The sequence below is a fragment of the Somniosus microcephalus genome, chromosome 15 (assembly GCF_052327205.1).
Source record: "Somniosus microcephalus isolate GS21.2 chromosome 15, FLI_Smic_1.0, whole genome shotgun sequence".
Classification (NCBI taxonomy): Eukaryota; Metazoa; Chordata; class Chondrichthyes; order Squaliformes; family Somniosidae; genus Somniosus; species Somniosus microcephalus.
In genome coordinates, this window is record NC_141001.1 from 30,472,641 (window position 1) to 30,488,966 (window position 16,326).

Sequence of the window (16,326 nt, forward strand, 5' to 3'; positions counted from 1 at the left end):
TGTGCACTGGATTTGCACGCGAAAATGCAGTGAGGGCTCAAAATTCTTGACCTGAACTTCATTGTTTCACGTGATGGTTTGCTATTAACTCTTAAGAAACCACCTGCATGTCCCCTTCTTTAAAATTTGGTATCCGAATGGATTCAGTAAATTTATTTCACACACAGTTATCAGCTAGGTCAAGGGTATCGAACCTGAGGCCCTAGGGCCACATTTGGTCCCCAAGCCTCAGTAATCGTTCCCTCAAAGCCCAGGTAAATCTGTCCTATTTGTACATACTTATTTGCTGTTTTTTTCCTGTTTTAATTTTGGAAAAGGGTGTTGGACACCCGTATGCACACTTACCGGACAAATTGTTCATGCGTTTTTCTCCATCAGTTCAGGTGCACCTCGATGGCACTTCTCCTTTACCTCTGTCTCAAGTTGTCACTGTGTCCCCTGTTCCTCCTCCTCAAACTTGCAACGTTGATTCTTGTCCTTGTGTTGTTGGTTTTCGGCCTCCAGTTTTAGAACTTCCAACTGGTAGGCATGTTCTGTGTCCTTTCCCTCTGCAGCTAATCAGGCTAATTTTAGCTCTCTGCCAAGGCCTTTCAGAGCCCTGTACACATTATTAAAACTGCTGATGCTACTGCTCATTTGACTTAAAAAGTTTAAATAGCCTGTCACTCTAAGTGATGCTGTAATTTCAATTTTTGTTGCCACCAGTGTTGCATTTTTGAAATTTTTATCTCAGAAATTTTCCTCTGGTTCAATGCCAAAGACGACTTCAATAAATGAGTCCTTGTTCCCTATGAACTGGAGTGTGCCTTCACCTGTCTAATATCTAGATAGTACCAGCAAGTTCAGGGGTCAAACAGAAACCCTCATCACCTCTTCGAACTTTGTGGATATTTCAAGTGCCTCCATGTGATAATCATGATTTTGGAAAGGTGTAGAATAAGCATCCCATCAGACTGTGGTTTACGCAAAAAACTACCAAACAGATGTATTAAGCATTAAATAGATGTGAACAGTTGCAAGGACAAACAACAGATTTGCAGTAATTAGTAGCTTTATTATATAGAAATATAACAAGCAGTCACATATGCACATAAACTTTGAGACAAAAGATCCTCAATTATAACCTTGCCTGGAAGTTCGATGCTAATCTTGCATGGAGCCTCTTGCCTGCCTATCTCTGATTCTAAAGGCATCAGAAGGCCTGCTGAATTCGAGCAAGTCAAACCAAGGTATGCTTTCAAAATGCTTGGCAAATTCACAGGAACACAGAGAATTAAAAATATACAATTTGAAGACTTTAAATATATACTTCAAAGACACTTTTTAAATTTGAATTGAATGGCCTCTTCCTGAGAACAAGATAATTGGTTCCAAACACTTCAGAAGGACTAGGAAGCATTCCCTCATCAAAGAACACCACCCACTTAATAGCTGCTGGAACAGTTCAGTTGTTACAAATTAGTAACAGTACTTTGAAAACAATGAACAGAGCAGGCAGATAAGCCTTTCCTTGCCAATGCCTTTCAAATCACAGTTTTGCATACCAGATCATAACAAGTATTTTCTGAAACCCGAGGGGGCAGCTCGCACTAATTAACTTTTAAAATAGCTGCCAGTCTCCAATACAAAGACATTAAAATAAATTCTCTTTCCATACATTACAACATTCACTATACTTCAGAAGTACGTAATTGGCTGTGAAGCTCTTTAGGATGTCCTGAGGACATGAATTAGATGCTATGTAAAGAACAGCTCTTCTTTCTCTCTCTTTCTTATTAGAAACCTCATGCTGATTACCACCTACCATTCTATCCCAGCTGTTGAATCAGCACTCCTCCATGTTGAGCATCACTTGGAAAAAACTCGGTGGGGTGGGGGGGGAAGGGTGCAGCATTTACTCTGGTTGGTTGTGGGTGGGGACGGGGTGGGGGGGGCGGGGGGCTTCAGTGTCAACCGTAAAGGTGGCACAGTAGTACCACCACTGAATTCTGCAGGACATAGCTGTAAGGGAACGGTAGCAGAGTGGTTATGTTACTGGACCAGTAATCCAGAGGCTGGACTAATGATCCAGAGACGTGAGTTTCAATTTCAATTTCAATTTTATTGGTCACATAACTAAATACAAGAAGTGTAATCTAGTCAGTGAAATGCTTTTTTCTTGACGAGCCGAGAGCACCAAGCAGCAAGAACACTGAGCTGCCTGGTACGCACGGAGCTCGCAAGGACGGTAGCCATCTTCATCGGCGCCATCACAAAAAAATACATACCGACATATACACGCATACATACTTTTATAATAAATATAAATAAAGCAGACATAAAATATAAAAAAGACAGCACATAAAATGAACAAGCAATAATGTAAAAGAAGTAATTTCTACAGTAATTACATTGATATTTCTACCCAGACTTCTAGAATAATCTCTGGCTACAGGGTGGCCGCCCTGGGAGAGCATCGTGAGGAACTCACAACTTATAATTAAATAAATTTAATTAATTAATTAAATTAAATAAATAACGTGCCCCCTCAGTCTCTCTCGATGTTTCTGCTCAGTCTCTCTCGATGTTTCCATCTTGGTCTCTCTTGATGTTTCCCCTCTCTCGATGTTTCCCCTCTCTCTCTCGATGTTTCCCCTCGGTCACCTCCACACACCTGGCCTGCACATTACCCCTTGCTTTCCCACTTGGCGTCCTGGTAACCGGGTTCCTCTCCAGCTCTCGCTCCTTCAAACTGCTCTCTCCAGCTCTCGCTCCTTCAAACTGTCCTCTCCAGCTCTCGCTCCTTCAAACTGTCCTCTCCAGCTCTCGCTCCTTCAAACTGTCCTCTCCAGCTCTCGCTCCTTCCAACTGCTCTCTCCAGCTCTCGCTCCTTCAAACTGCTCTCTCCAGCTCTCGCTCCTTCAAACTGTCCTCTCCAGCTCTCGCTCCTTCAAACTGTCTCTCCAGCTCTCGCTCCTTCAAACTGCCCTCTCCAGCTCTCGCTCCTTCAAACTGCCCTCTCCAGCTCTCGCTCCTTCAAACTGCCCTCTCCAGCTCTCGCTCCTTCAAACTGCCCTCTCCAGCTCTCGCTCCTTCAAACTGCCCTCTCCAGCTCTCGCTCCTTCAAACTGCCCTCTCCAGCTCTCGCTCCTTCAAACTGCCCTCTCCAGCTCTCGCTCCTTCAAACTGCCCTCTCCAGCTCTCGCTCCTTCAAACTGCCCTCTCCAGCTCTCGCTCCTTCAAACTGCCCTCTCCAGCTCTCGCTCCTTCAAACTGCCCTCTCCAGCTCTCGCTCCTTCAAACTGCCCTCTCCAGCTCTCGCTCCTTCAAACTGCCCTCTCCAGCTCTCGCTCCTTCAAACTGCCCTCTCCAGCTCTCGCTCCTTCAAACTGCCCTCTCCAGCTCTCGCTCCTTCAAACTGCCCTCTCCAGCTCTCGCTCCTTCAAACTGCCCTCTCCAGCTCTCGCTCCTTCAAACTGCCCTCTCCAGCTCTCGCTCCTTCAAACTGCCCTCTCCAGCTCTCGCTCCTTCAAACAAGGGGAGCTGGGGAATTTAAATTCATTTAATTAAATAAATCTGGAATAAAAAGCTAGTATCAGTAACGACTCTCTTTATTTGTTTTCCTAAATAATTTTAAATGCTCTTTTTTTCTTACTTCGACAGTTATCAGATTGTTGTAAAAACCCAACTGGTTCACTAATGTCCTAAACATAGAAACATAGAAGATAGGAGCAGGAGTAGGCCATTCAGCCCCTCGAGCCTGCTCCGCCATTCGGTGTGATCATGGCTGATCATCCAAATTCAGTACCTGGTCCCTGCTTTCTCCCCATACCCCTTGATCCCTTTAGCCTTAAGAAATATATCCAACTCCTTCTTGAATATATTTAATGAATTGGCCTCTACTGCCTTCTGTGGTAGAGAATTCCACAGGTTCACCAGTCTCTGGGTGAAGAAATTCCTCCTCATCTCTGTCCTAAATGGCCTACCCTTTATCCTTAGACTGTGACCCCTGGTTCTAAACTCCCTGACCATCGGGAACATCCATCCTGCATCTAGCCTGTCCAGTCCTGGCAGAATTTTATAAGTTTCAATGAGATCCCCTCTCATTCTTCTAAACTCCAGCGAGTACAAGCCCAATCGACCCAATCTCTCCTCATACGTCATACCTGCCATCCCAGGTATCAGCCTGGTGAATCTTCACTGAACTCCTTCCATGGCTAGAACATCCTTCCTCAGATAAGGCGACCAAAACTGCGCACAATACTCAAGATGTGGTCTCACCAAGGCCCTGTATAACTGCAGCAAGCCATCCTTGTTCCTGTACTCAAAGCCTCTCGCTACGAAGGCCAACATACCATTTGCCTTCTTAACCGCCTGCTGCACCTGCATGCTTACCTTCAGCGACTGGTGCACAAGGACACCCAGGTCTCGTTGCACTTCCCCTTCGCCCAATCTATTGCCATTCAGATAATAATCTGCCTTCCTGTTTTTGACACCAAAGTGGATAACCTCACATTTATCCACGTTATATTGCATCTGCCATGCTTCTGCCCAATCACCCAACCTGTCCAAATCATCCTGGAGTTTCTTGGCATCCTCCTCACAGCACACACGCCCACCCAGCCTTGTGTTGTCTGCAAATTTGGAGATATTACATCTAGTTCCCTCGTCTAGATCATTAATATATATTGTGAATAGCTGGGGTCCAAGGACCGATCCCTGCGGTACCCCACTAGTCACTGCCTGCCACTTGGAAAAAGACCCATTTATTCCAACTCTTTGCTTCCTGTCTGCCAACCAGTTCTCTATCCAAGTCAATACCTTGCCCCCAATCCCATGTGCCTTAACTTTACACGCTAATTTCTTATGCGGGACCTTATCGGAAGCCTTCTGAAAGTCCAAATATACCACATCCACTGGTTCTCCCTTATCTATTTTACCAGTTACATCCTCAAAAAATTCCAGTAGGTTGGTCAAGCACGATTTACCTTTTGTAAATCCATGTTGACTTTGTCCGATCCTGTCACTGTTTTCCAAGTGCTCTGCTATTACATCCTTTATAATGGACTAGCATTTTCCCCACTACCGATGTCAGGCTTTTCTCCCTACCACCTTTTTTGAATAGTGGGGTAACATTAGCTACGCTCCAATCCATGGGTACTGTTCCAGATTCCATCGAATGTTGGAAGATGATCAGCAATGCATCTACTATTTCTAGGGCCACTTCCTTAAGTACCCTAGGATGTAGATTATCAGGCCCTGGGGATTTATTGGCCTTCAGTCCCATCAATTTCCTTAACACCATTTCCTTACAAATACTGATTTCTTTCAGTTTCTCCCCTTCATCAGACCCTATGTTCCCCAACATCTCTGGGAGGTTATTTGTGTCCTCCTTTGTGAAGACAGAACCAAAATATGTATTTAATTGGTCTGCCATTTCTTTGTTACCCATTATAAATTCCCCCGATTCTGACTGCAAGGGACCTACGTTTGACTTCACCAATCTTTTTCTCTTCACATATCTATAAAAGCTTTTACAGTCAGTTTATATGTTCCCTGCAAGCTTACTCTCATTTAGAGAAGGAAATCTGTCATCCTTTTATGTGACTCCAGACCCACAGCAATATGATTTACTCTTCACTGCCCTCTGATGGCCTAGCGAGCCACTCTTGTAACAAACCGCTACGATAAACAATAATAAGAATAAAACCGGACGGACCACCCAGCATCAACCTAGGCACTGGCTTCAGACACGACAACGGTACATCCAGGCCGGTCCACCCTGCTAAGTCGTCCTCACTAACATATGGGGACTTGTGCCTGACATCGTCATACACTAGAATCATACCAGTCCCAGACTCCTCCATCACCATCTCTGGGTATGTCCTGTCCCATCGGCAGGACAGACCCCCCCCCCCCCCCCCCCCCCCCACCAGAGGTGTCGGCACAATGATATACAGTCAGGAGAGAGTGACCCTGGGAGTCCTCAAAATTGACTCCAGACGCCATGAAGTCTCATGGCTTCAGGTCAAGCAGGCGCAAGGAAACCTCCTGCTGATTACCACCGACCGCCCTCCCTCAGCTGATGAATCAGTTCTCCTCCATGTTGAACACCACTTGGAAAAAGCACTGAGGGTAGCAAGGGCACAGAATGTACTCTGGGTGGGGGACTTCAATGTCCATCACCAAGAGTGGCTCAGTAGCAGGACTACTGGCCGAGTCCTGAAGGACGTAGCTGCTAGACTAGGCCTGCGGCAGGTGGTGAGAGAACCAACGCGAGGGAAAAATCTACTTGACCTCGTCCTCTACCTGTCGCAGATGCATCTGTCCATGACGGCATTGGTAGCAGTGACTACCGCACAGTCCTTGTGGAGATGAATTCCTGTCTTTGCACTACCAACATGATAAATGGGATAGATTCAGCACAGCAGCTCAAAACTGGGCATCCATGAGGCGCTGTGGGCCATCAGTTGCAACAGAATTGTATTCCACAATCTGTAACCTCATGGCCTGGCATCAAGCCAGGGGACCAATCCTGGTTAAATGAGGAGTGCAGAAGAGCATGTCAGGAGCAGCACCAGGTGTACCTAAAAATGAGGTGCTAACCTGGGGAAGCTGCAACACAGGACTATATGCATGCTAAAAAGCGGAAGCAGCATGCTATAGACAGAGCTAAGTGATCCCACAATCTACGGATCAGATCAAAGCTCAGCAGTCTTGCCACATCCCAGTCAAGAATGATGGTGGACAATTAAACAACTAACGGAAGGAGGAGGCTCCATAAATATCCCCATGATGGCAGAACCCAGCACGTGAATGCAAAAGACAAGGCTGTAGCGTTTGCAACCATCTTCAGCCAGAAGTGTCAAGTGGATGATCCATGTCAGCCTCCTCCTGAGGTCCCCACTGTCACAGAAGCCAGTCTTCAGCCATTTCGATTCACTCCAAGTGATATCAAGGAACAGCTGAGCGCACTGGATACAGCAAAGGCTACGGGCCCCGACTACATCCCGGCTGTCGTGCTGAAGACTTGTGCTCCAGAACTAGCCGTGCCTCTAGCCAAGTTGCTCCAGTACAGCGACAACCCTGGCATCTACCCAACAATGTGGAAAACTGCCCACATATGTCCTGTCCATAAAAAAAGCAGGACAAATCCAATCCGTCCAATTACGCCCCATCAGTCTACTCTCAATGATCAGCAAAGTGATGGAAGGTGTCATCGACAGTGCTATGAAGCGGCACTTACCAATAACTTGCTCACCGATGCTCAGTTTGGGTTCCGCCAGGACCACTCTGCTCCAGACCTCATTACAGCCTTGGTCCAAACGTGGACAAAAGAGCTGAATTCCAGAGGTGAGATGAGAGTGACTGCACTTGACATCAAGGCAGCATTTGACAGTGTGGCATCAAGGAGCCCTAGTAAAATTGAAGTCAATGGGAATCGGTGTGGGGATGGGGGGGAAACTCTCCACTGGCTGGAGTCATACCTAGCGCAAAGGAAGGTGGTTGTTGGAGGCCAATCACCTCAGCCCCAGGACATAGCTGCAGGAGTTGCCCTAGGCCCAAACATCTCGGCTGCTTCATCAATGACCTTCCCTCCATCATAAGGTCAGAAGTGGGGATGTTCGCTGATGATTGTACAGTGTTCAGTTCCATTCGCAACTCCTCAGATAATGAAGCAATCCATGCCTGCCTGCAGCAAGACCTGGACGACATTCAGGCTTGGGCTGATAAGTAGCAAGTAACATTCGCGCCTGGTGCATAGGAACAGCACCAACTACAAGTTCCCCTCCAAGTCACACACCATCCTGACTTGGAAATATATCACCGTTCCTTCATTGTCGCTTGGTCAAAATCCTGGAACTCCCTAACAGCACTGTAGGAGTACCTTCACCACAAAGACCGCAGTGGTTCAAGAAGGTGGCTCACCACCACCTTCTCGAGAGCAAATAGGGATGGGCAATAAATGCTGGCTTTTCCAGCGACGCCCACATCCCGTGAACTAATTTTTTTAAAAGGCGGTATTCAAAATTGTGGATAGTTTTGATGGAGTGATTAGGAGGAAACGGTTTCTGGTAGCAGAAGGGTCAATAACCAGAGGGCACAGATTTAAGGTGATTAGCAAAAGAACCAAAGGTGACAGGAGGAAACCGAATGCCTGAGGGTGGAGGAAGCAGATTCAATGGTAACTTTCAAAAGGAAATTGGATAAATACTTGAAGGGAAACATTTACAGGGCTATGGAGAAAGAGCAGGGTAGTGAGACTAATTGGATAGCGCTACCAAAGAGCTGGCACAGACACGATGGGGCGAATGGCCTCTTGCTGTATCATTCTATGGTTCTGTGAACATCCCAGCTGTAGTGCTAGAGACCTGGCAACAGAGCTAGCCGCTCCCCTAACCAAGCTGTTCAGTACAGCTCTGACTGGCACTTACCCAACAATATGGAAGATTGGCATGTGTCGTATCCACAAAAAACAGAATAAACCTAGCCTGGCCAATTATTTACTGCTCCATCAGCCCTCTCCCAGTTATCAGTATAATGATGAAAGAGCCAATAGATGAGCAATCAAGGGATACCTACTCACCAATAACCTCCTCGCTGACCCTCGGTTCAGAATCTGCTGGAATCTTAGCTTATCACCTCATTACAGCCTTGATCAACAGATGTCAAAAGGAAAATCCTCCATTGACAGGACTCATACCTGACGCAAGAAGATGGTTGTGGATGTCGGAAGTCAATCATTACAGCTTCAGGTCATTGCTGCAGGTGTTCCTCATGGAAGCATCCTCGACCCTGACCATCTTCAGCTGCTTCATTAGTTACCTTCCCTTCATACATGGTTAACATGGAAACAGGAGTAGGCCATTTAGCTCTTTGAATGGCGGTGCAGGCTCGATGAGATCATGGCTGATCTTCTGCCTCAATTCCATTCACCGGTCTTATCGCCACATCCCTTGATGCCCTTGCTAGTCAGAAATCTGTCGACTTCTTCTGTTTTGACTATACCCAATGACTGAGCCTCCACAGCCCTCTGGGGTAGAGAATTCCAAAAATTCGCCACCCTCTGAAGAAATTTCTTCTCATCTCAGTCCTGAATGGCCTGAGGCTGTGGCCCCTGGTTCCAGACTCCCCAGCCAAGGGAAACATTCTCCCAGCATCCACACTATCTAGCCCTGTAATAATTTTGTCTGCTTCAATGAGGTCCCCTTTCCTTCTGAATTCAAGAGAATACAGGCCTAGTTTACTCAATCTCTTCTCATACGACAGTCCCGCCATCCCAGGAATCAATCTCGTGAACCTTCGTTGCACTCCCTCTATGGCAAGTATATCCTTCCTTAGGTAAGGAGACCAAACTTGTACACAGTACTCCAGGTGTGGTCTCACCAAGGCCCTATATAATTGGAGTAAGACTTCTTTACTCCTGTACTCAAATCCTCTTGTAATGAAGGCCAACATACCATTTGCCTTCCTAATGGCTTGCTGCAGCTCAGATCCGAAATGAACAGTTGATCTAGCATCGATTGCTGTTTGCGGAAGATCGTTCCAAACTTCTACGACCCTTTGTGTGTAGAAGTTTCCTAATTTTACTCCTGAAAGGTCTGGCTCCAATTTTTAGATTATGCCCCCTAGTCCTAGACTCCTCAACCAGCGGAAATAGTTTCTATCTACCCTATCTGTTCCCCTTAATATCTTGAAAACTTCGATCAAATCACCCCTTAACCGTCTAAATTCTAGGGAATATAATCCCAATTTGTGTAATCTCCCCTCATAACTTAACCCTTGGAGTTCAGGTATCATTCTGGTAAACCTACGCTGCACTCCCTCCAAGGCCACTATATCCTTCCTACAGTGTGGTACCCAGATCTGCTCATAGTACTCCAGGTGTGGTCTAACCAGGGCTTTGTACAGCTGGAGCATAACTTCTACCCCCTTGTATTCAGTTCAGTTAAGCTTTATTTGCCATATGTAACCAGTACAAGTACAAGTACAAGTACAATGGAATGCTTGTTCCCCATAGGGACGCGTCAGCTATACATACAGCGCCGCGTTCAGAGTCAATACAATGGCTTCCCGTGGCAGTGGGAGCACGATGTCCCTCAGCCGCTCCGTCCTCCTCTTCACCGTGGCCTCCTCCTCACTGTTGCCGGCTCCACATGTGGTGGCCTGATTCTCCCGCTCCGGCCGCCATGTCCGGCTCCCCCCCTCCCAGCCGGACTGCAAGTTACCCGCCATGGAGCTGCCGGCCAACGTGCTGCAGCGTGTCTGCTGCTGCTGCTCGTTGCGCTGCGCTCCACCGCCCGACTCGCCGAACAGATCGTCGGGATGTGAATGCTCCAATCACCGCGGCCTTCTCCTCACCGTCGCCGGCTCCACGGCCCGGGGCCTGCTTCTCCCTCTCACTGGTCGGCCTCTGGCCGCCATGCTCGGCTCCCCTCCTCCCAGTCAGAATTCCTTCCCGCCGAGGAGCTGCCGGCTGATGTGCTCCAGCGGGTCAACTTTATGGCTGCTGCTGCTGCTCACCGCGCTGCCTCTGCCCGACTCGCCGAGCGGCGAGAGCTGGCCGCCCGAAGCAGGGAGAGCGCTCTCCGCACCGGACCGTCACGGCCTCTCGATGTAAAGGTCAGCATTCCATTAGCCTTTTTGATTATTTTCTGTACCTGTTCATGACATTTTAATGATCTGTGTACCTGGACCCCCAAGTCTCTTTGGACCTCCACTGTTTTTAGCACTTCACCATTTAGAAAGTTCCCTGTTCTATCTTTTTAGGTCCAAAGCGGATGACCTCACATTTGCCGACATTGAAATCCGTTTGCCACAGCTTTGCCCATTCACTTAATATCCCTTTGTAATTTTATACTTTCATCTGCACAGCCTGCAGTGCCACCTATCTTTGTGTCATCGGCAAATTTGGATAAGTGGCTTTCTATGCCATACTCTAAGTTGTAAATAAATACAGCGAATAGTTGAGGCCCCAACACAGATCCCTGCGGGACACCACTCGTCACATCCTGCCAATTAGAGTACCTGCCCATTATCTCTACTGCCAGTCTCCAGCTGCTCAACCAATTTCCTAACCAGGTCAATAATTTGCCCTCAATTCCGTGGGCTTCTACCTTGGATAACAGTCTCTTATGTGGGACTTTATCAAATGCCTTCTGGAAGTCCACATAAATAACATCCATAGACATTCCGCTGTCCACTACTTTAGTCACCTCAAATAAATCAGTCAGGTTTGTCAGGCATGACCTACTTTTCACAAATCCATGCTGGCCCTCTGATCAGCTGAAAATTTTCCAGACATTCTGTCACCCTATCCCTATAGACTCTAGCAATTTCCCAACATCAGATGTTAGGCTAACTGGTCTATATTTTCCTGGTTTTCCCCTCTCGACATTCTTGGATAGCGGAGAGACGTGCAATTTTCCATTCTAAAGGAACGGTTCCTGAATTGAGAGAACTTTGGAAAATTATAGTTAGGGCATCTACAATGGGCTCACCTACTTCCTTTAAAACCTTGGGATGGAAACCATCTGGTCCTGGGGATTTGTCACTCTTTAGTGCCATTATTTTCTTCATTACTGTTATTTTACGTGTGTTAATTTTATTGTGTCCCTGTCCCCGATTCAATATTAGTTTCCTTGGGATTTCCGGCACGCTATCCTCTTTAGTGTAAATACTGCCGCAAATTAATTATTCAACATGTCCGCTATTTCCTTATTATTGATAATATCACAGATATCCGTTTTCAAGGGGCCAACATTGCTCCTGACTACCCTTTCTTTCCTAATATAATTGTAAAAAGATTTTGTGTTGCTTTTGATATCCCTTACAAGTTTCTTTTCATACTCCCTTTTTGTAGCTCTTGTGACCCTTTGTTGTTCTTTGTATCTTTCCCATTCGCCAGGATCTGTGCTATATTTTGCATTTTTATATGCTTTATCTTTTAGTTTTATGCTGTCTCTTACCTCTTTAGTCATCTGTGGCTTTTTTTTTGGCAAGTTGAGCTCTTTCCCCTCGGGTATAAACTGGTTCTGTATCACATTTAAATTCTTCTTTGACATCCTCCCACTGATCTGTTGTTTTACCCATTAATAATAATCAACTTTATTGTCATTGTTAGTGCACAAGTGCAGTACAACGAAATGTAGGCTTGCGGCTCCCGAGAGTGTACATTTAGATTAAGACATTTAAACATTCAACATTCATTTGGCTTGTAATACATTAACATAAACATAACCATAATAAAGTGCATTGGCAGATGTGCAGGCTTTAGAGTTTATTTGTGGAGTTCAGTAGGATGACAGCCCTGGGAAAGAAGCTGTTCCTAAATCTGGTTCCTAAATAAAGATTTGTCCAGTTTACTGTGGACAGTCTCTGTCTCATCCTATTGAAGTTGGCCTTACCTAAATCTAGAATCTTAGTAGCTGTTTAACGTTGCTCCCTTTCAAACACTACTTTGAACTTGATCATGTTATGATCGCTATTAGATAAATGTTCACACACCATTAGGCTGTTAACTAAATCTGACTCCTTACAAATCTAATATAGCGTGCCCCCTTGTTGGTTCTAGGACATATTGTTGCAGAAAACTATCCTAGACACACTCAAGAAATTCACTACCTTTCTGACAGGTGCGAGTCTGCTTATCCCAATCTATATGAAAGTTAAAATCCCCCATTAAAACCACTCTGCCTTTGCTACACTCTTGTCTAATCTCTGCATTTATACAATCTAGCACTTCAGAGCTGCTACCAGGTTGCCTATGCACAACAGTCTTAAGTCCTTCCCTATTTCTTAATTCTACCCATAAAGTCTCCACTGCCTTTATTTCAAGGGGGTTGGAGTATAAAAGCAGGGACGCCCTGCTACTACTGTACAGGGTATTGGTGAGACCACACCTTGAGTACTGCATACAATTTTGATCTCCTTATTTAAGGAAGGATATACTTAAGTTGGAGGCAGTTCAGAGACAATTCAGTCGGTTGATTCCTGAGATGAGGGGGTTGACTTATGAAGAAAGGTTGAGCAGGTTGGGCCTATACTCATTGTAATTTAGAAGAATGAGAGGTGAACTTATTGAAACATATAAGATACTGAGGGGGCACGACAAGGTAGATGCAGAGAGGATGTTTCCCCTCGTGGGGAAATCTAGAACTCGGGGGCATAGTTTCAGAATAAAGGGTCGCCTTTTTAGAACTGAGATGAAGAGGAATTTCTTCTCTGAGGGTTGTAAATTTGTGGAATTCTCTGCCCCAGAGAGCCATGGAGGCTGGGTCATTAAATACATTTAAGGTGGAGATAGACAGATTTTTGCAAGATAAGGGAGTGAAGGGTTATGGGGAGCGGGCAGGGAAGTGGCTTTGAGCTCAGGATCAGCCATGATCTTATTGAATGGTGGAGCAGACTCGAGGGGCCAAGTGGTCTATTCCTGCTCCTATTTCTTATGTTCTTATTTGTATGCTTAGCTCTCATTATATCCTCTCATCATTGAAGTGATTTCATCCTTAATCACTAAGGCTACTCCTCCCCCTCTACCATTTACCCTATCTTTGCTGTAGACCTTATAACCTGTTATATTTAGTTCCCAGTCCTGATTGTCTTGCAGCCACGTCTCAGTAATGGCTACCATGTCATACCCTCCATGTTGAATTTGCGCCTGCAGTTCATTCAATTTATTCCTTATACTCCGTGCGTTTGTATAAAGAACGCTTATTTGGGCCACACACCCTAGCCTATCCTTCAACTCTAATGTTTTACTCGCATATTTCTTATTTCTCTCTCCTGGCTTAATCACTTTATGGCCCAGAAATTCGGGTCGGGGGCTTCCCGCAGGCGCAAGCCCCCGATCTGCACTTCCCTTGCGCGCCGGCCGTTGAGCTGTGGGCCCCCGTGGAATTCCGATCCTGGGCCTCCTCCAACTTCCGGCGCGCAGTGCTTGCGTATCCCAGGGGCGCAGTTAGTTCGCTGCGTCCCCTGGGATCACGTGGGCCATGGAGAGCCAATGGTAGCAGGGAATGCTTCATTCATAAGTTCAAACCTATAAATACTATAAGCCCCAAAACATCACTAAATCTTCAAATAAATTTTTTTTTTTTAATCACATTTTTAAAATAAACTATAAATTACATGAAATAACTATTTTAAACAATAATTTAAATTTTTGAAAAAAATAATTTTAATTTCTAACGGGGCTAAAAATAAACTTACCTTTCTTTAAAATATTTAAAAATAATAAACCTGTGGAAAAAATGTTTTAATTAATTCACCACTTACCTTGTAAAAAGCAGGCCTTGCGACTGCTTTTTACATGTCTAACTTCTGGAGACTTACCTTCCCGGGAAAACCTGCAAAAAAACCGTAAGTTCAATGCGCACGCACTGCCTCTCCCGCGCACACGTTCCACCTCTTAACCCCTTCTTTCAGGGGAACGGAAGTGCCAGTTTCCCACGCATGCACGAAACTGGCACTTCCATTGGGCTTACGGGTGAGTACCCCATGCGTACTCACCCGTGGAGACCCAAATTTCTGGGCCATTATCTTTTTCCCTCTAACTGTAATGCCTAAAGTACAATTTCTGACTGTTACTCTAACTCTCTTCCCTTTTGTTTGTTTTTGAACTATTATTTGCACTACAATTTCCACTTGAGCCTGCCCCCCCCTCCCCTCCACCCCGCCCCCCCCCCCCCCCCCAACATTTACTAGTTTAAAGTCCTTGTGACCGTTAAGAGTGGGGCTGTTCGTTGATGATTCCACAGTGTTCAGTGTCATTCATAACTCTTCTGATAATGAAGTAGCCCGCCCGTCAGTCTACAACAGAACCTGGATTACATGCAGGCTTAGGTTGACAAGTGGAAGGTAGCATTCGCAACTCACAAGTGCCAGGTAATGAGCATCTAGAACAAGAGAAAGCACAGACATCGCCATCACTCCGTGCTCCACCATCAACATCTTCGGGATCACCATTAGCCAGATACTTAACTGGATATCAACACCATGGCTAAAAGATTAGGGCAGAGGCTGCGCACTCTGCAACGAATGGCTCACTTCCTGAGTCCTCAAAACCTCTTCACCATCTGCAAGGCTCAAGTCAGGAGTTTGTTGGGATTGTCACCACTCACCTGGATTGGTACAGCTCCAACAGTACTTGAGAAGCTTGACACCACTGGACTCGATATTCACCCCACCACTACTGGCACACTGGCTGCACTATATACAATCTGCAGGATGAACTGCAGCAACTACCCAAAGTTACTTTAGGAAGGATGTGAAGGCCTTGGAGAGGGTGCAGAAAAGATTTACGAGAATGATTCCAGGGATGAGGGACTTCAGTTACGTTGATAGACTGGAGAAGCTGGGGTTGTTCTCCTTGGAGCAGAGAAGACTGAGAGGAAATTTGATAGAGGTGCTCAAAATCATGAGGGGTCTAGACAGAGTAGATATAGGGGAAACTGTTCCCATTAGCAGAAGGGTCGAGAACCAGAGGACACAGATTTAAGGTGATTGGCAAAAGAACCAAAGGCGACGTAAGAAAAAACTAGGGGTGCGTAATAAATCCGGCCTTGTTATTGCCCACATCCCAAGGGAACTTTTTTTTAAGTGTAACAGAAACTTCTTCTTTGTCGTGTCATCAAGGGAGCTCCAACCAACTTGATTAATTGTCTCTGCTTTTTCTAAGCATGCTACTGCTTATTTAAACATTGCCCTGCTTGAGTCAACTAGAAAGGAGGACAACTTCACACAGTAATTACCAGACAATAATAATGAAAATAAGATCAGCATAATTGCAATCAAGTACAAATAATTATGGATATGGTGTAATTATGTAAAATGAGATAACCATTGAATGTCTCTTTTTAGTCACTGTACCACTTCAGCTTTGGGATTTTAACAATAAATACCAACATCTTTAATGCTCAACAGCCTGTTTGAAAATATGTATCTGTCTCTTCCTAATTATAATTGTGTTTTTATTTGTTATGCCAGGGAGATTCTATGGAGCTGGAAACATGGTGTTTGGAAATGAATGAAAAGTAAGTTTGTGGTTCGAGAATATTTTCACTTAAAATTTAAAACAAAAAGATTTTCTATTTGTAAATCATAGGAAAGACGAGAGCAAGCTCTTCTTTCCCGAGTCGTACTGAGGATTCTTAATATTGCAGTATTGATAGAGTTACAAGTCGCTCATTTTAAGGTGAAAGAAGGGGTACTTGCCTAATTTAAAATCCTGGTGATCATTTTGTTGTCCGTTTGAATAACTGAAATGTTTTAGATATTTTACTTCAAGTACCAAAGGCAATAGAAATGCAGCCTCTATTGGGTTGACTTGTTATTTCAAAGATTTTG

The 16,326-nt window shown here is 45.3% G+C and overlaps 1 protein-coding gene across 7 annotated transcripts in view; it reads left to right on the plus strand.

Annotated features, from left to right (window-relative positions):
* The window catches only part of atg13 (ATG13 autophagy related 13 homolog (S. cerevisiae)), a 108,411-nt gene that overhangs the window by 13,750 nt on the left and 78,335 nt on the right, over window positions 1–16,326 (plus strand). For all 7 annotated transcript variants that reach the window (XM_086007609.1, XM_086007611.1, XM_086007612.1 and 4 more), the window contains exon 5: window positions 15,967–16,013. In XM_086007609.1, coding sequence (XP_085863735.1) covers window positions 15,967–16,013 — 47 coding nt within the window. The remainder of the gene's footprint in view (window positions 1–15,966; window positions 16,014–16,326) is intronic.